Source organism: Gekko japonicus, unplaced genomic scaffold (assembly GCF_001447785.1).
Source record: "Gekko japonicus isolate JY-2015 unplaced genomic scaffold, Gekko_japonicus_V1.1 scaffold2186, whole genome shotgun sequence".
In the NCBI taxonomy this organism is placed as follows: domain Eukaryota; kingdom Metazoa; phylum Chordata; class Lepidosauria; order Squamata; family Gekkonidae; genus Gekko; species Gekko japonicus.
The window spans coordinates 106,633-131,551 of record NW_015172071.1 but is presented as its reverse complement, the minus strand read 5'-3'; the positions used below and the strand labels follow the sequence as shown (position 1 = coordinate 131,551).

Here is a 24,919-nt window from a genome sequence, read left to right as displayed (position 1 = left end):
AGGTCATCCAGCAGGTGCAAGTGGAGGAGTGGGGACTCAAACCCGGTTCTCCCAGATTAGAGTCCGCGCACTTAACCACGACACCAAACAGATAGTCCTTTCCTTGTTTTTTTATTTATGTCATTTATAAGTTCCTCTTTCTCACTTGGACGCAAGGTGGATTACGCCGAGTGAGTCGATACAATTGACATGGGGGGGTATTTAATAAACTGTGCAATAGGATTAGAATTGCACAACCAATCAGAAATCTAAAAACAGAACTGGGGCAATGGCTAAGTCTTAAATGATGCAAAAATTACATCATAGGATCCCAGTTTCAGTAAGCTGAACTCCGTGGTATAGAGAAATTTCGAGTCCAGTGGCACCTTTAAGACGAACAAAGGTTTATTCAAGGTATGAGCTTCTGTGTGCATGCACACTTTTTCAGATACATTGGAATGGCAGGCTCAAACTTATAGCCAGAGAACGAACAGCAAATTAACATGTAACATGACGATGTTCATGATATGTACCACAATAAGCCGCATGGAACACAGCTGACCAACTGGATCTATCCATAGTATAGACCACAGTCCCTAATAATTTATCTAAGTAACTTTGTGAATCATTGAGTACAGTGCAGCGTGCAGCTTGAGGGGGTTATCATTCTCGTTTTAATATAACATTGCTACAGAAGCCAAGTCTGATGACTTTCTTTCCTTCTGCTGTTGGCCTGTTTTGAAACACAGGGTCTCCTAGGTCCAGAGGAAAATCTGTCCACGCTCCCTGGTGCTGTATTTCGCTCCCTTTTGCAATCAGTCGCTCCTCCTGGGGTGTGGCTGTCCCACTGGTACCCTGCGTGACTGTGTTGAAACCCGTCCAATTGATGTCGACCGTGTCCACAACCGGAGGCTGATAGAAGTGCAAACACCTTGTTGGGAATGGGATAAGGGAACCCTCTGACATCCGGTTGTCTTGACCTGCAAATAAATATATACTCGCCTTTGCCTCTGCATGAACACCGAGGTGCCTCCTCTGATTGGTCACACCCCTCTCCAGCTCTCCAGCTTATTGGCCTTCCCAGGGTGAGCTCCTTAAACGCGTCTCGGGCAATTGGCCAGGCCGTCTGTCGGCTTCTCCTCGGCTCGTTCGATGTCGCACACTACAGGCACTGGGCTGATGTGGGACCAGTGGAGCAACAGCCAATCGCTGTGTCACCTAACTGTGGTGTGCTGGCGCAAGGGATCCATCCGCCCTTTACCCAGAATAAGGGAGCTTTTTGTGAGGGCTCTCGCAGAGCCAGCAGTGATTCCAGAAATGTTTACATGCCAATTCATCACGAAAAGGCACCCAGTTGGCGTTTTAATCACCCGCTCCGCCACTCAGCAGGCGCTGTGCAAGGAACAGTCACATTTCCAAAGAGTGGGATCCAAACAACCATGCATTACTGATGAGGTTGCTACCTTGCCAGAATTTTTTTTTTTTTTTTGGGGGGGGAGAGGTGTGAATTAGAAATGTACTCTGCTAGGCAGTTTGCCAGAATTAGAGACAGAGTTCTAGAATTTTTGCCCAGTTCTGGCAACAGACCAGGAGAGTCACGTACATGTAGATACTGCCTGTCTATCCACTACGCTTCCTTCAAGGAGTGAAGACTGGCAGACAAAGCTCTTTCTCCATCACTACCCATGTGGTCCCTTCTCGCACACCCGGACCTGTGTGGAATCGCTGTGGCGCAGTGGTTGGTGGGGTATTGCACTAAGATCTGGGAAACCCAGGTTGAAATGTCCGGCAGTGCTATGAAGATGCTGAGTGAACTTGGGCTGCTTGCGCTCTGTCTCTCTCGGTCTCACCTACCTCACAGACCAAGATGGGTGGCCGTGTTAGTCTGTCTGTAGCAGTAGAAAAGTGCAAGGAAGGAGGAGGAGGAGTTTGGATTTATACCCCGCCCTTCACTACCCAAAGGAGTCTCATAGCAGTCTACAATCTCCTTTCCCTTCCCCTCCCCACAACAGACACCCTGTGAGGTAGGTGGGACTGAGAGAGCTCTGACAGAAACTGCTCTTTTTCAAGAACAGCTGTGCCAGAACTATGGCTTGCTCAAGGTCATCCAGCAGGTGCAAGTGGAGGAGTGGGGAATCGAACCCGATTCTCCCAGATTAGAGTCCGCGCACTTAACCACTACACCAAACTGGCTTGAGAGAACAGCTCCGAGAGAACTTGTGATTGACTCACAGTCATACCAGCAGCTGCATGTGGAAGAGTGTTGAATCAAACTCGGTTCTCCCAGATTAGAGTCTGCGCTCCTAGCCACTGCACTAAAAGCGGTTAATGCTGGGAGCAGCGCTGAACATTTCAGTAAAATATCTAGCAGCAATAAGGCCATTCACAAATAAGAACATAAGAACATAAGAGATGCCGATGTTGGATTAGGCCAAAGGCCCATCCAGTCCGACGCTCAGTATCACACAGTGGCCAGAAATACCAGTGCCATCAGGAGGTCCACCAGTGGGGCCAGGACATTAGAAGCCCTCCCACTGTTGACCCCCCCCCAAGCACCAAGAAGACAGAGCATCACTTGCCCCAGAGCCCCTATCTATACCTTGTGGCTCATAGCCACTGATGGACCTCTGCTCCATATGCTTATCTAATTCCCTTTTGAAGCCGTCCATGCCTGTAGCCGCCACCACTTCCTGTGGCAGTGAATTCCAAGTGTTAATCACTCTTTGGGTGAAGAAGTACTTCCTTTTTTCCGTTCTAACCCGACTGCTCTGCAGTTTCATGGAGTGCCCACGAGTTCTTGTATTGTGAGAAAGGGAGAAAAGGACCTCTTTCTCTACCTGCTCTTTCGCATGCATAATCTTATAAACCTCAATCATGTCCCCCCTCAGTCGTCGTTTCTCAGCCCGTATAACAGCCCGTGGCATAACAGTGTGGTGTAGCCGTCAGCGTGTCGGACTAGGATCCGGAGGACCCAGGTTCGAGTGCCTGCTCTGCCATGGAAGTTTGCTGAGTGACCTCGGGGCAGCCGTAAGCTCAGCCCATTTACTTCCCTGCTTGGGAACACCTCCCACCCCCCCAAGTTGAAACCCTCCCCCAACTCTAGAAAATAAAACAGCCTTATGGTCCTTCCTAAACACTACCAAGGCTCCAACATGGGGGAAAACGCATCCCTTGGGGGAGTTTTTGAGGTTCAGGCATCCAAAAGCAGGTCTCCCATTGCTGCCATTTAGCTTAGAGTTGCCAACCTCCGGGTGGGGCCTGGAGCTCTCCTGGAATGCCTACTGATTTCCAGACCACAGAGATCAGTTCCCCTGGAGGAAAAGGCTGCTTCGGAAGGTGGGCTCTGTGGTATCATCCGGCTCTGGGGTCCCTCCCCTCCCCCAAACCCTCCCTCCCAAGTTCCACCCCTAAAATCTCCAGGAATTTTCCAACTCAGGGTTGGCAACCCTAGCAAGAGGTCTGTTCATGGCACTTTCAGCATCTTCTTTGGTGAGCCTAACCTTGGCTTCACAGTCATTCTCTGTCCCCAGGGAAATCTTGGGAGCTTTAGGTCGGGGAGGGGGGTAGAGAAGAGGAGGCTAGGGGAGACCTCCACCGAGCAATCTCACTTAACTACAACTCCCAGAATCCTACGGGGGGAGGCCATGGTAGTGGAGAGTGGGGATGTGCCCCATGATACCTTTTCTGTTCCCGAATGAATGAATGAGAGAATGAATGACCGATCCCCCTAACGACAGGCCAGATGCTATTCAACATGCTCGCTTAGCTTCCCTTGTCATTCATTTCTGGGCGGATAACACTACCTACTCCCCGGCGGCGGCGGCGCCCACCCTTATTTGCATAGAACGGGGCGGGCCCGGCGCACTCATTTACCTTTTCCCTGGCGGAGGATTACCGCGAGAGTAGGCGCCGTGAAGTGTCCTCTAAAAGCCGCTTCCAGGAGGCGGAGCCCAGCAGTCAAGTTCCAGCCGTGAGAGCAGGAGGGTCTCTGTCAGGTGTCGCGCAGCCCAACCTCGCCATGTCCCGGGAGCTGGAGATCATGGAGGCGCAGGTGATGTGGGAACCGGACTCCAAGCGGAACACCCACATGGATCAATTCCGGGCAGCCGTGGCCGCCGACTACGGCATCCACCTCGGTGAGTCCAAGCCGGGGAGAGGAGGGGGAAAATAGGGATGCTGCAAGAGGATAGGATCCCCCCCGGGACTGGGCAGCCTGGTTATTCCAGGTGTGATGCTGCTGACACGCATCTCTTCGCGCGGTCGGTCGTGTGCTTGCTCCGGTGCGCTGCGTGCCAGGCTGGAAAGATGCAGCAGCGTTACATTGCCGGAAAGGATGCGATGGTCGCAGCCGCCGGGCTTGGCCGCTGGAGGTGTCGGGGCGGGCGGCGCTGCGAAACCAACGGTTCCCCTGCCTTAGGGAGTGGCGATGGCTGCTGAAATAGCAAGGAGACGGAGGCGTGCTAGATTAATCCATTGTGGGTTAGGTTTTATACGTGGCAAGTAAATGTGGGAGGTAAGTAAAGCCTCTCTGTTCAGGGGCAGTATACCTGCTAAAGCCCAGGCCTTGGGAAAGGGCCGTCGTTTTCCTCTCCGAGTGGGCCTTTTCTTGGCCCACTGCTGGATGCTGGACTTCGTTCTTTCTGTCTTATCCTGTGGGACTCTTCTTACATTCTTAAAAGGTAAAGGTTCCCTTGCTCGAAAGCCAGTCGAATCCGACTCTAGGGTTGCGGTGCTCATCTCCGTTTCAAAGCCGAAGAGCCAGCGCTGTCCAAAGACGTTTCCGTGGTCATGTGGCCGGCATGACTAAACACCAAGGCGCACGGAACGCTGTTACCTTCCCACCGAAGTGGTCCCTATTTATCTACTTGCAATTTCTTGCTTTCGAACTGCTAGGTTGGCAGGAGCTGGAACTAGAGACAGGAGCTCACCCTGTCTTGCGGCACTCGGGTCTTGAACCGCTAAACTACTGACCTTCCACAGCCTGCAGTTCAGCGTCTTAACCACTTGAGCCACCGCATTCTTAGGGGCTGTTAATTTTATTCCTCCTCTTTTTCTGCTTTTAATGGTATTTTATTATTGGCAATGCCTGTGCCGCTTAAAAAACAAACAAACTAATAGAGCATTTGCTAGTAAAGAATAGATGATCAAATGTCTCTGAGCGTGTACAGAGTGTCTTTCCCTCTGTTCTACGTCTTGCATCGTGTGTTTGAAATAAGGAACAGGGTTTCTTTCCAGTGCTGAGGGGCAGTGTTCCCTCTAAGCTGAGTTAGTGTGAGCTAGCTCACAGTTTTTTAGCCTCCGGCTCACACATTTTTATATTAGCTCAGGAGAGGTGGCTCCAGAGCAAATTGATTTGTGCAGCAGCCAAATCGCTCGCTCACAACTTTAATTCCTGTAGCTCACAAAGTAGAAGTTTTGCTCACAAGACTCCACAGCTTAGAGGGAACATTGCGGGGTGAGCCCCCTTTTTAAAATAAAAATTCTGGTCCTGCATCTTTGGGCTGCATTTTGAGGGCACAGTCTCTGTTCTCCTGCTAATTTAAAAAAATATTCTGAATTGTAAAGCATACTAAGCCTGAAACCTATGTTGACTGTCTATGTCAAGTTCATTACTGGGTGTGGTGCTTAACAGACTGGGGAACTGAGCCTCTCCGAAACAATATACACCATAGCGAATTTCAGGTGCCCAGTGGGTTTTTGGGTGTGTTTCTTCCCTGTAGCTTCTCTGAGAATCCTGCAAGGTGGGCCCATCTCGCTATACCGACATTGTGGCTGAGTGCTGAGCCATGGGACTGTGTGGCTTGTCTTAAGCCCACCTGGTGATTTCATGTCCCCATCTCAGTTTCTTAAAGGACAATTTTGTTCTGGCTCTCCAGAGGGGTACAACAGCCAGGCTTCTTGGATTGCAAATCTCAGTGGAGGGGGGGGGGGAGATAGATTTAATGAGAGAGAGTGGATTTCGAGAGCTTCGCGCATTGTACAAGAATCGGGAGTGCAGCGTGGAGAAAGGGAGGCGGCGTGTGAAATAGATGGAGCACAGGCCGTAGCCGGGAATGAGGGGACACGCGGGACTAGAGCATCCAGTGCCCAAGATCACGCTGCCGGAAGTACTCCCTCAGTGAAAGGATGGTAGTGTATGAGCTCCACACTGCTCAGGAAAGAAAAGAAAAAAAGATACCTGCAGAGCTGGAACAAGCGCTGAAGAGGACAACCGAGATGCTTAAGGTGTTGGTCTGGGGAGACCCTGTAGGGCTTTCAAGGCCAAAGATGGACAGAGGCGGGTTTGGCCATTGCCTGCCTCTGTGTTGCGACCCCGGACCTGCGCTGGTGATCTCCCATCTAAGCACTGACCAGGGCCGACCCCTGCTTAGCTTCTGAGATCTGACCCGCTTGGCTGGAAGAAGAAGAAGAGATTGGATTTGTACCCCACCCTTCACTTGGAGTCTCAGAGCGGCTTACAAACTCCTTTCCCTTCCCCTCCCCACAACAGACACCCTGTGTGGTGGGTGGGGCTGAGAGAACTCTGACTCAAACTGCTCTTTTTCAAGGGACAGCTGTGCCAGAGCCTGTGACTGACCCAAGGTCACCCAGCAGGTGCAAGTGGAGGAGTGGGGAATCTCACCCGGTTCTCCCAGATTAGAGTCCGCACACTTAACCACTACACCAAACAAGCTACCCTGAGTCCTTCAGGTCAGGACAGATGAGCAGACCTTGTGTGCCCTCACCTGCCTCTGCGTAGCAGCCGTGGACTTCCTTGGTGGTCTCCCGTTCAAATACCAACCAGGGCGGACCCTGCTCAGCTTCCGGGATCTGATGAGACAGGGCTAACCTGGGCCATTCAAGGCAGGGCAGAAGACACTCAGAGGGGGGATTGCCTTTGCCTGCCTCTGCCTAGCAGCCCTGGGCTTCCTTGGTGGTCTCCCATCCAAGGACTAACCAAGTTTGGCCCTGCTTAGCTTCGGAGATCTGAGAAGATCAGGCTAGCCTGGGCCATCCAGGTCCGGGCGCTGAAAAGACTAAAGGGAGGGAGTGACTGGTGGGGTGGAGAAAGTGGAACTTTGCTTCCTTTCCTGTCGTAATTACGGCCGTTCCCCAGCATTGCTGGCGGCGGGAGATCCAATGAAGTCTGTGGGAGTAGATGCAGGACGGACGAAAGGAAGTTCCTGCATTCAGTGAATGATGAGATTGTAATTCACTGCCCATGGATCGTAGAGCCGTAGAATGTTAGAGTTGGAAGGAACCTTGCAGGTCATCTAGTCCAACTGTCTGCACTCTGCAGGAGCCTAGCCGAAAGATACCCCTACGACATACCCGAAAGATGGCCGTCCAGCCTCCGCTTGAAAACGTCCGGTAGTGAGTGTTGCTGTAGCCTATTCACACATTAAGGAGTATGCAAGGTGGGTCAGGAAACCCGTCTTGCATAACGGTCAGATGTGATTCGTGGGTTCTCCTGAATCCTTGGTGTGTTCGGTTCCCAATTTAGATTGGGATCGTGGAGTACTTGGAGAAGGCGCTGTGGTGTCTCTTCCGCTGGCATCGTCGGGCTTCCCGAGTGTGTCGAACGGCACTCTCGGGGGACCCTTTCAGACTGGGGAAGCAATGCGCACGTGTGACTGTAGCGTCTTCTCCATGTGCGCCACAGTCCCAATCCGAACAGGATGCTGCTTGTGTGGGAATGGAGGGGAGCCTGCCCCATCTGACAGTTTTATCAGCTGGGGAATTCCGCTCCAGCCTGCGTACTTCATAGCGTACGAATAGGCCCATAGATGGCTTGAAAAGCGATCGGCCAGATTCACAGGGGAAAGGTCCGTGGATGGCCGGTAGCCGTGGCGACCGAAGGGAACCTCCGTATCCAGAGGCAGCAAACCTCTAAATACCAGTGCTAGGAGGAGGCATCAGGGGAGGACCTTGGCTGCCCAGTTCTTGTCCCTCTTGGGGAACCAGTTGGCCTCTGTGTGAAACGGGACGCCCAACTTGACGGTGTTGGACCACCGGTCTGTCCTCATGGCGAGCGACTCTGTTTCAAGGATCTTCTTGCAGGAGGGTTATGAGCCATACGTGCACAGTCCAGGCTAGGAAAGAGTTATTTGGTAACAGATGTGGTGTTGCAGATATACCAAGGGGTTGGGTGGGTGGGGAACGCTCTGTAAAGAGGTTGCCAGGCCCTGGCGTTATCAGGCACACGGTGTCCTGAGGAACTGGGAAGTGTAACACCGGGTCTTGCCTAGGGTGCCACAGCAATAGCTGTAACCTCTGTTACAAAATTGAGATGGCGAATAGTGACAATCAGCTGTTGACGGCCAGCCCTCAACTCCAGGGCAGAAGAACCTCACACGGTCCAGAGTTTGACGGGTCGGTGTGTGTTTTGCAGTCTTCTAGCTCCACTTCTTTTCAAGGGATCTTGGGGTCATTTGGGCGGGAAAGTTCAGCGTCTGAGACATTGGAGAGGAGCTGCCAGTTGGAGTAAATACTAGCAAGAGCTACGGCTCAGTGGTTGAGCCTCTGCTTGGCATGCAGAAGGTCCCAGGTTCAGTCCCCGGCCTCTCCAGTTAAAGTGATCGGGTACGAGGTGATGTGAAAGAGACCCCGGAGAGCCGCTGCCAGCCAGAGTAGACAACACTGACCTTGATGGACCAGAGTTCTAATTCAGGCTAAGGCGGCTTCATGAGTTCAGGAGTTGGACTGTTGGTCCGATTCAGGATTCACTGCTACTGGAATGGCTTTACAACAGATGAGACTTTCTCGGTCTCAGCTCTTCTCCTGAGGTTCCCTGACACACTTCAGGGAATTCTGGAGAATGAAATGGGACAGTTGCTGGATTTGTTGGGCCACCATCCTGCCTGAATGAAGCTAACACAGAAGTTTGCCTAGTGCTCCTCTGCAGTTGTCTGCTGCGGGGAAGGTAACTGTTGGTGGGTCAAGGTTACCCAGCAGCTGCACGTGGATGAGTCTGGATTCAAACCCGGTTCTCCCAGATTAGAGCCCACACTTCTAATCGCTTGACCTGATTGGGTGAGGATCCCCTGTTCCCCCTCCCAGCTTCCCTGAATACAGGTGGGGAAGCCAAGACTCCGCAGCTTAGAGGGTACATTGATGGGGACCCAGGCTGACCCCCTCTGTTACACTGATGGGGCTTTAAAACAGTGGCTTCCCCACCTGTACTCAGGGAAGCTGGGGGGCAGAATAGGGGAACCTCAGCAAGACTCCACAGCTTAGAGGGCGCAGTGCTCCTGGCGCTGGGATTCAGAGGATTAGTGTGTCTGAATGTGGATGTTCCCCACTGGCCATTCATAGACTTACCCTCCTTGAATCTATCTTAGCCCCCTTTAAAGCTGTTTATTCCTGTGGCCATCACTGCATCCTTGGGCAGCGAATTCCAGACTTTAATCACTCTCCGTATAAAGTAGTACTCCCTGAACCTACTGCAAAAGTTCTCTCTCTCTCCCACCCCATGCATCATTTTATAAACCTCTGTCATTGCCTCTGGCTCCTCTCGCAGCCTATGGGCTGGACGGGGCTTGAAGCTAGAGCCTCTGTCATGTACGTGGGCACGGACCAGGTTTCCCTCTTGGTTGCGGTACAAACACTTTTCAAAGCAGTGGTCTTCTGGCACACGGTGTGCCTCCACCTGTGGCTGTAGTTCAGGATGGTTTTGAACCATGTCTACCTTTCAGGAACACGTTTCCCCTCCATTTCATGGAGGAAATTAGGCCGCTGTGTTTGCCGTTGGTAATTTAGCAGCTCTGGTGTCCCTGGTACCCGTAGGGCAGGCACCATAATGTATCTCGTGTGCATCTTCTGCTCCATCAGAGGCCGGGATTGATGGAGTTTGTCACTGCTGGAGTGTGTGTGTGTACTACAGAGCGAGAAGGGTTGTTTGCCTGACCATCAACTCTTGGAGTGGCCATTGCCAGCCAGGAGGACATTTGGTTCTGCTTCTCTTTTGGAAGATCTATCCGCTCCTTAATGGGGCAGGCAGGCAGGGGCTAATGGTTTCTCAGCAAACAGATTTGAGAGGTAATGACTTAAAGGGACAAATAGGAACAGGTGGCTTTTTTGATGGATGCAGATCGTTAGGCTGAGCAGGATTCCAGCTGAAGGGGATGGGGTAGATTGGACTGCTGTGCTGATCTGAAAGACTTCGAATGAATGTGGTGACCAGTCGGTAAGATCAGCACAGCAGTTCAATCTCTCCAGAGGCCGTTTTGCCTCTCCCCTTCAGTTGGAATCTGGATTCAGATGGGTAGTGGTTTGTTGTCGTGGTGAAGTGCGCGGAGTCTAATCTGGGAGAACTGGGTTTGGTTCCCCACTCCTCCACTCGCACCTGCTGGATGATCTTGGGCAAGCCATAGTTCTGGCACAGGTGTTCTTGAAAAAGAGCCGTTTCTGTCAAGAGCTCTCTCAGCCCTGCCTCCCTCACAGGGTGTCTGTTGTGGGGAGGGGAAGGGAAAGGAGTTTGTAGGCCGCTCTGAGATTCCTTTGGGTACTGAAGGGCGGGGTATAAATCCAATCTCTCTCTTCTCTCGTAAGTATGTGGATTCTAATCTGGGAGAACCAGGTTTGATTCCCCACTCCTCCACAGTGCAGCTGCTGGATGACCTTGGGGCAAGCCATAGTTCTGTCAGAGCTGTTCTCTCAAAGACAGTTCTCTCAGAGCTCTCTCAGCCCCACCTACCTCACAGGGTGTCTGTTGTGGGGAGGGGAAGGGAAAGGAGATTGTAAACCGCTCTGAGACTGCTTTGGGTAGTGACGGGTGGGGTATAAATCCAATCTCCTCCTCTTCTAGCCATGTTGTTCTGCTACTTCAGGCCAAAGTTTGAGTCCCGGTGGACACCCTTAAGACCAACGACCTTTAGTCTTAAAGGGGCCACACTGGACTCAAACTTTGTTCAGTTGGAATCCAGCTAGTTTGCTTGGACTTGCTCGGTTGTGCTGCCTCTTCTCCTTTAATCCTAATTCCCTCCCTGTTTCTGATGGCAGACTTGCCCATCAGTAAGACAGCCAAATGGCCTCGCCCCCTGGCCCAGGCTTGTGGATTGGCACACTTGGGTAGGAAAACGGGAAGAAGCCCTCTCCGCAACTTGATGCCAACAAATGACCGAGATGGCCTTATGCTAAATCAAACCCTGGGTCCATCAAACAGATTTCAGTCCAGTGGCGCCTTAGAGACCAACAAGAGTTCAGTGTTGCCTTCTCAGACTGGCAGGGGCTGTCCTCTCAAGCCGAGGTCTTTCACCTCACCTGCTGCCTGATCCGCTAACTGTAAGTGCCGGGAGTTGAACCCAGGGGCTTCTGCATGCAAAGCAGGTGCTCCACCACTGAGCCGTGGCCCTTCCCCAGAATTGGACTGAGCATGTTCTAGGAGGCATGGAATGCTGAGGGCAGTTGACAGGGGAGTTCACGGCTGGAGGTGAGGGCTGCTTCATGCGGCAAGTTTGGTGTAGTGGTTAAGAGCAGCGGACTCTAATCTGGGAGAACCGGGTTTGATTCCCCACGCCTCCATTTGCAGCTGCTGGATGACCTTGGGCATACCGTAGTTCTCAGTAAACAAAGACCGAGAAAAACCAATAAATAACAACTGTGCACTGACCAACCCACCCAAGAGCAATAGAAAAGAGACTTCAGTACAATAAGTAATGCATGTAATCCATCATAGGATAATATACAAATTCATAATATCCCAAAGGGAAAGAACAACGTCCAGAATAACAATCTCTCATAACAATCAAGTCTGGAAAAGATGCCCACAATGAAGTCAGATGTCCACCACTTTTCAACACTTTTCCTAGGTATAAATTAGTGTTTCGGACTTCAGGTCCTTCCTCAGGAGCTACAAGCCAATGCTGTAAGTCTCTTAGCAGATTCTTAACAGGTAAACAATCATTCAGGTTTTATATGGGCCAGGTCTCCTAAATTTTAGAAAGCACCTACAAGGGTTGCTACTATGTAAGTTGGACCAAACACCAACCCTTGTAGGTGCTTGTAGGTACCTTGTAGGTAGGGTTGGTCAGTGCACAGTTGTTGTTTATTGGTATTTCTCGGTCAAACCGTAGTTCTGACAGGAGCTGTCCTTGAAAGACCAGTTCTTGAAAGAGCTCTCTTAGCCCTGCTCACCTCACAGGGTGTCTGTTCTGGGGAGGGGAAGGGAACGTGGTTTGTAAGCCGCTCTGAGATTCCCAATCCAATCTCTTCTTCCTTCACATGCAGCTGTTGGTGTGACCTTGGGTCAGTCACAAGTTCTCTCAGAGCTCTCTCAGCCCCGCCTTCCTCACAGGGTGTCTCTTGTGGGGAGGGGGAGGGGAAGGGAAAGGAGTTTGTAAGGCGCTCTGAGACTCCCAGTGAAGGGTGGGATATAAATCCAATCTCTTCTCTTCTTCTCTTCTTCCTTCACATGTAGCTGCTGGTGTGACCTTGGGTCAGTCACAAGTTCTCTCGGAGCCCTCTCAGCCCCGCCTTCCTCACAGGGTGTCTCTTGTGGGGAGGGGAATGGAAAGGAGCTTGTAAGCCACTCTGAGACTGCCAGTGAAGGGCAGGAGCTCATTAGCATAACTCATTAGCATAGCTTATTTGCATATGCCACACCCCCTGACATCACCGGAAGTGTGTCAGAAGGCAACACCCACCGCTCAGGCTCCACTGGACCGTTTTGGATTGCTAGCTATTGGGGGGGGAGGACGTGCAGATCTGTCCTCGCAGAGGAGGGAGAGCTGGTACCTGAATAAAACTTGGTCTTAAAGGTGCCACTGGACTGTTTTGGACTGGGGGGGGGGGCTCTGCAACTTACCTGGCTGCTTCTTGCTCTGACTGAGGGCTGCTGGGATGGGGCTTGTTGCATGTGCCCACCCCCTGGGCTTTTTACTCCCGGAGCTCTGCTCCTGCAGAAAATGACCCCTGGTGCAAACAGTCCTTATGTACAGTCCACGATAAAGTATAACAACGGAAGTATAACAATCCAGTGCATGACACAGTAAAGTATAACGATTAAATATTTTGACGTGTGCTTATCTTGCAGCCAACTACAATGACCTGTATCAGTGGTCAGTGGAACACTATCCAGATTTCTGGGCTGAATTCTGGAAGTTCAGCGGTCTGACCTTCTCCCGTCTGTATACCGAGGTAAGCTATTGTCCACCTGACGGCTCAGCCTTGTTTCGGGGTCTCTTTAGTGGAGCGCCATGTTTGTTTTGTGAAATGGGTGTGCCACGTAACCTCCTGTTGGAATGGGAGTTGGAGAAGTGTGGGTCTGCTCTCCGCAAACCTTAGGGTTGGATTCCCTAAGGATAGATCCCCCACTGTTACAGTTGATCTCCGGATGACCAAGTTCAGTTCCCCGGGAGAAAATGGCTGCTTTGGAGGGTGGATTCTATGGCAGGGGTGTCAAACATGCAGCCCGGGGGCCAGATGAGGCCCCCGGAGGGCTTCTATCAGGCCCGCAGTGGAACTGGCTGTCTTCTGCTTCTTCTTCCAGTTCTGCTGTTGCTGCGTCATCGTAGGTTTGCAGCTTACAGATACACACCTGAACAGCATACTCAAGATTGCAAAAGCACAGACATTTTGTGTACAAAACTTTTATTTTTTGGATATAATATCACATTTAACATTGGCTTTCACTTATCCAATACCCATGTTTCCCTTTCCCCCCTCCCTTGCTAGTGGCTTCCCGCAGTGCTCGACCCTTTTCCCCTTTACATTACTTATATTTGCTTAAACATTTTAAATTCTATTACAAGATAACATTTCTATCAATATTGTTCTAAATACAATAAATTGTGTTCAACGTCCCAGTTTTCCTCTAGATAGTCTTTAAAGTCTTTCCAGTCTTCAAAAAATTCTTGATCTTCTTTGTTACTCAACTTTCTTGTTATTTTGTCCTTTTCCGCCATAAATAACACTTTTTGTATCCAATCTGAGATCTCGGGCGTTTTCTCTTGTTTCCAGTACTGTGCATACACCATTCTCGCCGTTGTTATCAGGTACCAGAACATAGTCAACAGCACAGACATTTTGATGCAATAATTCAGAGCAAGAGGTGTCAATTATCAGACACTGTTAAATGAACAAAATATTGCAAGAGTGCTAATGTTTTAAGCATGTTTTTATTTTAAGTGGGAAAAAAAACACCTTTGTGTTTGTGTCGTTTATAAAGTTTATATCTCCGCTACTTGGCATTACATTTTATGACACACATGGTCCAGCCCAACAAGGTCTCATTTATGTCAGATCCAGCCCCCATAACCAATGAGTTTGATACCCCTGATCTAATCCAACAGTGCAGGAAATTCACAAATACCTCCCCCCCACGCCCCCAGTGACCACTGTTCCATGCCCAGAAGATAACAAAAAACCTTCAGGATTTATTTTATTTTAGGTTAAAAAAAAACCTTTGTGTTTGTGTTGTTTATAAAGCTTATATCTCCACTACCTGGCATTACATTTTATGACACACGTGGCCCGGCCCAACGAGGTCTCATTTACGTCAGATCTGGCCCTCCTAACAAATGAGCTCGACACTCTTCCTCTATGGCATTATACTGTATTGAGGTCCTGTTCCTGTCCAAGGTAAAGGTAAAGGTGCCCTTGCTCGAAAGCCAGTCGAGTCCAACTCTAGGGTTGCGGTGCTCATCTCCGTTTCAAAGCCGAAGAGCCAGCGCTGTCCGAAGACGTTTCAGTGGTCATGTGGCCGGCATGACTAAACACCAAGGTGCATGGAACGCTGTGACCTTCCCACCGAAGTGGTACCTATTGATCTACTTGCAATGTCTTGCTTTCGAACTGCTAGGTTGGCAGGAGCTGGAACTAGAGATGGGAGCTCACTCCGTCATACGGCACTCAGGTCTCGAACTGCTGAACTACTGACCTTCCACAGCCTGCAGTTCAGCGTCTTAACCACTTGAGCCACCGCAGCCCTGTCCAAACCCCGCCCCCAAATCTCCAAGTATTTCCCAACCCAGAGTTGGTAACAGTCGGATCCTTCGCACGTGTGGAACTGCCTCCAAAGGATAGGGAGGGCTGCCTGTTGAGCGCAGCTTTCCAGCATTAAACCACCTTTTGACGTTTTAAACACCAGGTGATGAAGTTGTAAATTGGGTGGGTTCTGATAGCTGGCAGTTCCGCAGGAAATTTTATGGATTTCCATTTCTGACATGGATGGGGGTGGTTGTTATCGATGATAATAATAGCAATAACAATAATTTGATTCATTAACCACTCCATCCTAGCTTGCGTCAGGCTCTGTACAACAGAGGCCGAAAGCCATAAATTGAATATATAAAACATTAAGAATTCGAAAATAACAAAATTAGAATAACAGATTTTAAAAACCAAAGTCCCAGATGGCGTCCTTAAAAATTGTATCCCAGTTCCGGACTGCCTGGCCGCTCTCTGGGCAGGGGGAGACGAACACAAGATCAGATTTGGGGGTGTGTGTGCCAGCCACGATAGAACCATAAAGTACTTTAGAGTACATATTTGCCCAACCGGTCCAGCAATACAGTAGTAGTGTTGTGGATCTGTGAGCCGTGGCTCGCTAGTGGGGCAAAGGCTTTGTGCCTTTCAGTTTGAGACGCGTTCTAAAAGGATTTCTGCTGGCAGATCTCAGGCCTGCCTGAGGCTCAAAATGTCAAATTTCCGGAAAATTTGAACCCCGTGGAAAATACCTGTGTGACTTTCTCTCTCCCCCGCCCCCCCCCAAACCCCAGAAATGTTGGGGTAAAATTGAAATATACACAATGCCTGCATTCTTCCCAAACTGGTGTATTTTATTTTGAATCCTAGCCTTCTGCTGGGCTGGGCAGTGTAGGATCCATGTTCTTACTGTTTTGGGGAACTTGTAAATCGTAGTTCGAAGATGGGTCTCCTCTGGCTTCTTCCCCCCCCACAGAAGCAGTGTTCCCTCTAAGCTGAGTTAGTGTGAGCTAGCTCACAGTTTTTTAGCCTCCGGCTCACACATTGTTGTCTTAGCTCAGGGAGGATGCGGTAGCCAAATTGCCCGCTCACAACTTTAATGCCAGTAGCTCACAAGGTAGAATTTTGGCTCACAAGACTCCACAGCTTAGAGGGAGCATTGATCGGAAGTGGTTTTAATGTGGCAGCAGTGGTGACATATCGTCTGTTGCTGCCACATTAAAACCGTTTATGTCCCCATCTCCTTATGCTTATTCTGTTGGCCAGTATTTTGTGCGTGGAGTTCTGGCGGAGTAATTGGCTGGATTCTGAGCCAATCGACTCGTGAGTGTGAAATTAATCCTCTGCATTTAATCTTTGTATCTGTGGCCTATCTGAGAAATGTTAATTTTGGAGATCAAGGTTCATATTTAACCCACCTTTTAAGAGGATTTTTAAAAGGATATGTGTCTCCCAAGCTTTTGCAGTGGTCTGTCTCTCTAATACTTTTTTTTTTTTTAAAAGCTCCCGGAGGGGATTTTTTTTTATTTTTTATCACTACAAAAAACTACAACAGAAAAAAGGGAGGGGGGGAGAACTACACATACAGGATAAAGTAAAGAACCCACTACTATCTAAAAACCCAAGAGAGGAGATCCTCTAACAAGCTTAGTAACATCAAGTCTATCATCATTGCTCTTTTTATAAACTGAGTCAAACATTTAAAACTTTTTACCCCCCCCCCACTTTTATATTTAACTGTCCAATAACAGTACCCCCAATCATCCCCAAGAACCAAAGTTCTCAAAGGCACCATTCAGAGTCCTTCAGCCTTTAATACGCTTTTATCCCCCTCCAAAGAGCTCAGGATGGTGTACAAACTTCCCCCTTCTCCATATTATCCTCACCACCATCCTGTGAGGTAGGTCAAGCTGAGAGCCCGTGGCTGCCCCAAGGTCACTGATGAACTCCAGTGCAGACTGTGGGTCTCCTAGATCCGCTAACCACTGCACCAGTTCTCAGGTATATCCACCAGTTCGGTGTACTGGTTAGGAGCGCGGACTCTAATCTGGGAGAACCGGGTTTGATTTCCCCACTCCTCCACATGCTGCTTCTGGTGTGACCTTGGGTCAGTCATTAAGTTCTTTCAGAGCTGCTCTCTCAAGGGCAGTCCTCAAAAGAGCTCTCTCAGCCCCACCTACCGCACAGGGTGTCTGTTGTGGCAAGGGGAAGGGGAAGGAGTTGGTTAGAATGTTGGTCTAGGAGCTGCAGACTCGGGTTCAAATCCCCGCTCTATCATGCAAAAATCATGGGGTGACTCTGGTCCAGGTGTGTGCTCTCAGACCAACTACCTCATAGGGTGGTGGTTGTTAGGATAAAACGGAGGAGCAGAGAAGGGTGTTGTAAGCCGCTTTGGGCCCACTGTGAAGAAAGTGGGGTATAAATAGCAAAATCAGTATTTCTGTGACTGTTCTAACAGGTGGTTGACTCTTCAAAAGGCATTGCAGATGTTCCTGAGTGGTTTAAAGGCAGCCGGCTGAACTACGCTGAGAACCTCCTGAAGCACAAAGAAAATGATAAAATTGCTCTCTATGCTGCACGTGAGTAGCCGGGTGGATCTTCACTTATTTACGGTTTCTGTCCTGCCTTTCTGATAAAACCCATGATGCGGAAAGCAATAAAATACAATGCAGAAAAATAAAATAGATTCCTGTTAGGGAAACGCTTAACTAGATGCTGTAAGAATCACGGTAGTGCATGTTGACAGTTAAGTAAAACGCGACTGCTAATAAATAGCAGTAAAACACTGCAAGTCCTAAACAAAATTGTAGCACTGGTTGAAGCATAGCATGCTGTTACCTTTGTTCAGTAGCATTTAATCATAACAGTGATAAGCAGCGGCCTGCAGACTCAAGTACAAAAGCAGAACAACTAACTTGGAGCCATTTTTATTTCAAACATTTTCACCTGGTTTGGGATGATGGTAAAGATTGCTTCAGTTGAGCTTCCTGGGGAGGATTGTTCCCCAAGTGTGGAGCCACCACTGAGAAGGCCCTTTTGGACCTCCATTTAGATGAAGGCACGACGACATGGGAAGCGGGTGGGCCTTCCGCATCTTGTTCATGACTCTTTGCTTTTGAGTGGATTCAACAGGAAGTGCTTGACCATTTGGGAAATGAGGGGCAGATAAAGTTAACCTGGGTCTACAATATTCACATTTGCAGTGCTAGTGCAGCGTGGTAAGGATTTTAGTAGAAGGACTCGTGAACAATACAGGAACTCGTGGACACTCAATGAAATTGCTGAGCAGTCGGGTTAGAATGGATAAAAGGAAGTACGACTTCACCCAAAGAGTGATTAACACATGGAATTCACTGCCTTGGGAGGAGGTGGTGGCTAGAAGAATGGACGGCTTCAAGGGGGAGTTAGATAAAAATATGGAGCAGAGGTCCATCGGTGGCTATTAGCCACAGGGTATAGACGGGAACTCTCAGTCTGGGGCAAGGGATGCTCTGTATTCTTGGTGCTTGGGGGGGGGGGCAACAGTGGGAGGGCTTCTGGAGTTCTGGCCCCACTGCTGGACCTCCTGTTGGCACCTGGTATTTTTGGCCACTGTGTGACAGAGTGTTGGACTGGATGGGCCATTGCCTTGATCCAACATTGGCTTCTTTCATGTTCTTAAGAACCACCTCCTAGATCAGACCAGCAGTGATTCGCCAGGTAACTCGTTGCCAGCTGAGATGCAGAGTTGGGATGGCCCAGCCCTGCCTGTTCCCAGCATCGGACTGGATTCCCCCCACTGTGCCTGACGTGTCTTCTCATTCCAAGGCTGCGTGTGTGTTTGTATGTTGGAAGCAGTGTTCCCTCTAAGCTGAGTTAGTGTGAGCTAGCTCACAGCTTTTTAGCCTCCGGCTCACACATTTTTGTCTTAGCTCAGGAAGGATGGCTCCCGAGTCAACTAATTTATGCAGAAGCCGTATTGCTCGCTCACAACAGGGAACCGCTCGGCTCAGGAAGGATGGCTCCAGAGCAAACAGCCAAATGGCTCACTCCCAACTTGAATGCCAGTAGCTCACAAAGTAGATTTTTTACTCACAAGACTCCACAGCTTAGAGGGAGCATTAAGAGGGAGAGTGTGGACTGGAGCCAGGGTGCATGCCAGGAACATCCATGATCTAAAGAGCATGCATGGTGGGTGGATTCATCCAGCATGGCAGGTTCCTGTTCAGGGAAATTCCACCCTGGACTTGCTAGCCTCACGCCTGCTTCCTTGCCCGAAGCGGGAAAAATTGACCCACCCAGTCCTCGTTATCCTCGCTTACCAGTTTTATCCTTGAATAGCACTTTTCCTGATGCCCCGCCAACTGTTTTTAGACAGTAGGTGAGGCTTTCGCCCAGCAAGGTGTCTGATTGGCCACTGAGGAAGAGGAGGAGGGGATTGGATTTATACCCTGCCCTTCAGTCGGAGTCTTAGAGTGGCTTCCAATCTCCTTTCCCTTCCCCTCCCCACAACCGACGCCCTGTGAAGGTAGGTGGGGCTGAGAGAGCTCTGACAAAAACTGCTCTTTAAAGAACAGCTCTTGTCAGAACTACGGCTTGCCCAAGGGCATCCAGTGGGTGGAGGAGTGGGGAATCCAACCCGGTTCTCCCAGATTAGAGTCTGCGCACTTAACCACTACACCAAACTGGCACTGCAGACTTGATCGGCAGTGTGGATTTTTAAAAAATGTTGCTTTACCTGGGCTGCAGGCAATGCTCCCTCTAAGCTGTGGAGTCTTGTGAGCAAAAATTCTACTTTGCGAGCTACCGGCATTCAAGTTGGGAGCGAGCCATTTGGCTGCTGCGTAAATTAGTTTGCTCTGGAGCCATCCTTCCTGAGCCGAGACAAAAATGTGTGAGCCGGAGGCTAAAGAACCGTGAGCTGGCTCGCACTAACTCAGCTTAGAGGGAACACTGGCTGCAGGCCAGCCTCACCTGGGCCTATGAAGCACGGGAGCGGTTCCCTGTCTGCTCTCCGCCTCCTTGGAGTCAGACTTTCCATGCTGCCTTCGGGCTTCTTTTTGCCTGGCAAGGTTCCGATTGCCACTGTCTTCCCAAACCAGTCGGACATCTTTTCATGTCTCTTCCCGTTCCTTCGCGGAACCTGCATTTCTGCCTCCGGGTTCCCTTTGGCCTCCTGGAGGCGGCTCTTGCATCACCAGTCCGCCCGCAGAACTCCTGGTTCTGTCCCTCTGGAAGCCCCGCCGCCTTTTCCCTTCCCCTAATTAGGCAATCGTCTGTGATTACAGAAATCCCGACAAGCCTGATTTCTCAATACAAGTGTCTACATAAGCCCACGGAGGTCACTCCCCTGTCTGCCTCTGGGTGGCTATTATCGGCCCTCTTTAGATTTTGAGAGGGCAAAGAAGCAATTTTCAAAGGTTTCCGTGCCAGGCTGTTTGGAGGTAGTTGTGTTTTCTAAATTTCTTTTTATATTGCAAGGTAACAATGAAACAGAACCATCAAGCATATTAACGGTATCGTGAGCGTGGTAATACTGAATGATGACCAGGTGCATACAGACACATAGTCACATCAACAATATAAAATAGTTTAGGGTTCTACTTGCTGTATTGTGTGGGTTGCAGTAGTTTTAAGAGTACCAGCTCCCAGAATAGAGTTCTGAAGAAACCTAGAACGCATTGAAACTTCAGTGGTCTAGTAATATACTGTAAGATTGGTTAGGTGAAATATAGAGTTTTGTGTGACATCATTCTTGGTCAAAAATTCCAAAAGAGGAAACCAGTGCCCCATAAAATTAGATTGGTAGGACGGCGAGTCTGATTGTTCCAGTTGGTCTGATAGTTTCTCTGTTATGAGATAATCTCTGATCTTCTTTTACCATGCTGAAATGAACATAAGAACATAAGAGAAGCCAATGTTGGATCAGGCCAATGGCCCATCCAGTCCAACACTCTGTCACACAGTGGCCAAAAATGCCAGGTGCGGTCAGGAGGTCCAGCAGTGGGACCAGGACACTAGAAGCCCTCCCACCATTGCCCCCCTCCGCACCAAGAATGCAGAGCATCACTTGCCCCAGACTGAGAGTTCCTATCTGTTGTTGTTTAGTCACACAGTCGAGTCTGACTTTTTGCGACCCCATGGACCAGATCACGCCAGGCCTTCCTGTCTTCCGACGTCCTCTGAAGTTTGCTCAATTTCATGTTCGTTGCATCGATGACACTGTCTAACCATCTCATCTTTTGCCGTCCCCGTCTTCTTTGACCTTCAGTCTTTCCCAGCATCAGGGTCTTCTCCAGTGAGTGCTCCCTTCTCATTGGTTGGCCAAAGTATTTGAGCTTCAGTTTCATTATCTGGCCTTCCAGGGAACAGTCAGGGTTGATTTCTTTTAGGATTGACTGATTTGATCTCCTTGCAGTCCAAGGGACTCTCAAGAGTCTTCTCCAGCACCATAGTTCAAAAGAATCTATTCTTCGGTGCTCGGCTTACCTTTGTGGCTAATAGCCACTGATGGACCTCTGCTCCATATGTTTATCTAATGAAGCCGTCCCTGCTTGTAGCCGCCGTCACCTCCTGCGGCAGTGAATTCCACGTGTTAATCACTCTTTGGGTGAAGAAGGACTTCCTTTTATCCGTTCTAACCCAACTGCTCAGCAATTTCATTGAGCACCCACGAGTTCTTGTATTGTGAGATTGGTTGGAGGGTGGCTGTCTTTCCACTTGGATGCAGTTGTCCTGGAGGCAGTTCTGATGGTTTTGATGGTTTCTCAACATCCTTAGCAGCTAAGCGTGCCAAGTGGCCTTCTAGGTCCTCCCAACTCTATGGTTAATGGAATAGAACTGGGAGGACCTAGGTGTGCTTGACGGGGCTTGTAGGGCAGTTCAGAAAGTGAAAAGGAGTGAGATTCAAAGCCTTGGGGGGTGGGTTGCCTCCTTGTTCTCGCACAGCTTCACCTCTCCCATCAAGCACTGCATTCCCCCCCCCCCAAGGCCAGTTCCCTATTTTGGGGTCCTCTGGGCCACTGTTCCCTCTAAGCTGAGTTACTGTGAGCTAGCTCAAGGGGGTTTTTTTTGCCTCTGGATCACACATTTTTGTCTTAGCTCCGGGCGGAGGGCTCCAGAGCAGACTAATTTACGTAGTCGCCAAATCGCTCGCTCACAGCTTTAATGCCGGTGGCTCCCAAAGTAGAATTTTTGCTCACGAGACTCCGCAGCTTAGAGGGAGCATGGAGGGCGAGGGTGCGGTCAAGCTTGTGCGTGGGCAGCGGGGGGGGCTGTTGCGTGTGGGGGGGAGGGGGGGGGGGGGGGGGCGACACATGGCCAGGCTGGTCCGTGACAGTGGGACCCACCGGAAGTCCTGGGGCCAGGGAGCTTCCCCCATCCCACCGGCCTCGAGGTATGCTGATGCCTTCCCGCTCCTCTCACAGCAGTGCCGAGAGAGAGGAAACCGTGGCTGTAGAGGGAAGACTAGAGTAACACTAGAGTAGAATAGTGTTGGTGGGAAGTGCTGTTGAGTCACAGCCGACTTACGGCAACCTGCAGGGTTTTCGGGGGAAGAGGCATTCAGGGTTGGGTTGCCATGGCCTCCCTCCGCGTCATAACCCTGGTATTCCTTGTTGGTCTCCCATCCAAATACTAGCCAGGGCCGACCCTGCTTAGCTTCCGAGACTGGGCTAGCCTTGGGCTCTCAGGGCAAGATTCTAATACTTACTAATCCTATTCTCTGTGGATGAGCAGAGGGTATCAGTTCGGGGTAGTGGTTAGGAGCGCAGACTCTAATCTGGGCGAACCGGGTTTGATTCCCCACTCCTCCCCATGCAGCTGCTGGTGTGACCTTGGGTCACTTGCAAGTTCTTTGGGCTGTTCTCTCAAGATCAGTTCTCTCTCAGAGCTCTCTCAGCCCCACTTACCTCACAGGGTCTCTGTTGTGGGGAGAGGAAGGGAAGGCAGTTGTAAACCGCTCCGAGACTCCAGTTTGGGGTAGTGGTTAGGAGCGGGGACTCTAATCTGGGAGAGCCAGGTTTGATTCCCCACGCCTCCACGTGCAGCTGCTGGTGTGACCTTGGGGCAGTCACAAGTTCTCTCAGTGGTGTTCTCCCATGAGCAGTCCTCAAAAGAGCTCTCTCAGCCCCACAACTCACAGGGTGTCTGTTGTGGGGAGAGGAAGGGAAGGCGATTGTAAGCCGCTCTGAGACTCCAATTTGGTGTAGTGGTTAGGAACGTGGACTCTAATCTGTGAGAACCGGGTTTGATTCCCTACTCCTCCACATGCAGCTGCTGGTGTGTCCTTGGGCCAGTCACAAGTTCTCAGCTGTTCTTTTATGAGCAGTTCTCGGAAGCGCTCTCTCAGCCCCGCCCACCTCACAGGGTGTCTGTTGTGGGGAGGGGAGGGGAAAGGAGACTGTAAGCCGCTTGAGACTCCTTCGGGCAGTGAAGGGTGGGGTATAAATCCAATATTGTCTTCTCCTTCTACCACTGTGTCCCGACACCTCTGTGGTGGAAATTCTACATTCCTGGTTTTGGCCATTAGGAGCAGCCAGAAGAATTCACTCCTGTAAGTGCCAGTCGGGAGTGCACCGGGATTGTACCCCCGGGGAGTTAGCGAGGCACACAGCCCTGTTAGGAGCTCAGTACAGAGACTCCAGCAGATGGTGGAGTTGGCGTGGGCCAGAGACGGGACTGTGCATGTTGAGGGAACTGGAGGTTATCAGGTTGCATCGTCGCAGGAAACAGGATTTTGGGTTTCCGGGCTTTGGAGTCTGTTGCCAGGCCATCCCTCCTCCTAGAAGAGTGAAAGAGGCCAAGGGAGGGTGGGGGCAGGAGTGTGTCTCTGACTTGCGTCACTGCCTTCCTCACACCCCGTCTCTGTTCTTTATTGAACTTAAGGAGATTAAGAATTGAGTCGGTGCCAGGCTTTTAAAGCTCTTGGTGCAATGCTGGAGCAGAGCTTAAGGAGCCGGGCATGAAGAGTCCCCGGTAAGGCGTCTTGCCAAGCATTTGAACGCCTGCCAGATGCGTAGAGGCAATCAGCACCTCTGTTAACGGGTACTGTCACAGCTCAGGTGGGGTGTCACCTGGCGCTGCCACCACCCTGGTTCCAGGCTCCCTTGAGAAGGCCCAGAGCACCCTCCTAAGACCTTCAGACTTCCCTTTTGGCCGAATAACAGGCGTGAGGACCAGGCAGAGTGAAACAAGGAAAAAGGTTTATTTTATAGGAGGTCAAATAACAAGGTGCAGAATAATAACAGTACGTGGGTGAAAAGAAAAGAAATCAAATACCCTAACGCGTCTAAATATACACTGTCCCTAGCTCACTACTCACCCTTCTCTCAGGATGAGGGTCTCTCCCCCGCAGCAGCCTTCCTTCTGGCTCTGTCCTCTGGAAGAAAGAACAGCTTCTGTTCTGGCACCAGTTCTTTTTGTTCCCCAGCCCTCTTCTTCCTTATTGGTCAATTTTGGCTCCAAAACTTCCCGGGGCTTCTGGGAGTTGTAGGCCCAGCCTCACCTACTGCTACATAGGCTTCCTAGGCCTGCTAGGCCATGCTTACACAGCCCAGATCATGACAGGTACCCATTTAGGGTTGCCAAGTGGTTTTTGAGCTGCACCGGGGGACTCCCGGCTGGAGTGTGCGCGTGTGCCGCATCCACGTCACCCGGAAGTGACGTGACGACGCCGGGCACGCTGGGGGCAGGGCCACGACCATCCGAGATCCAGGTTGGGAAATCCCTGGAGATTTGGAGATGGACCGTGGCCCCGTCCCCAGCATGCCCGGCGTGGTCGCGTCACTTCCGGGTGACGTGCACGACGGGGGGGGGGTTCCCCCCCGGGGCCCGATCCGCTGGCGGCGGGGAACGGGCCTCTGGGGCGGGGGTTTCCTTGCCTCCCAGGGGGACTTGGCAAGCCTATACCCATTGCATTTCTATCTGGTCCTTTCTCCAGGGAGCTCAGGGCAGCAATATGTGGCTCTCTCTTCCTCTCTTCACAACAGCCCTGTGAGTTAAGCTAGGCTCAGAGGGAGGGGGTGGCCCAAATTCACCTGGGTGCAATCCAGTGTTC

General features: G+C 50.6%; 1 protein-coding gene across 1 annotated transcript in view; it reads left to right on the top strand.

Moving 5' to 3' along the window:
• The first annotated feature begins 3,969 nt into the window (after nt 1-3,969).
• Nucleotides 3,970-24,919, top strand: part of AACS (acetoacetyl-CoA synthetase) — an 85,491-nt gene continuing 64,541 nt past the window's right edge. Inside the window, exons 1-3 of the mRNA XM_015420852.1 lie at nt 3,970-4,115; nt 12,992-13,095; nt 17,342-17,462. Of these exons, the coding sequence (XP_015276338.1) occupies nt 3,998-4,115; nt 12,992-13,095; nt 17,342-17,462 (343 nt within the window). The 5' untranslated portion in view covers nt 3,970-3,997. The remainder of the gene's footprint in view (nt 4,116-12,991; nt 13,096-17,341; nt 17,463-24,919) is intronic.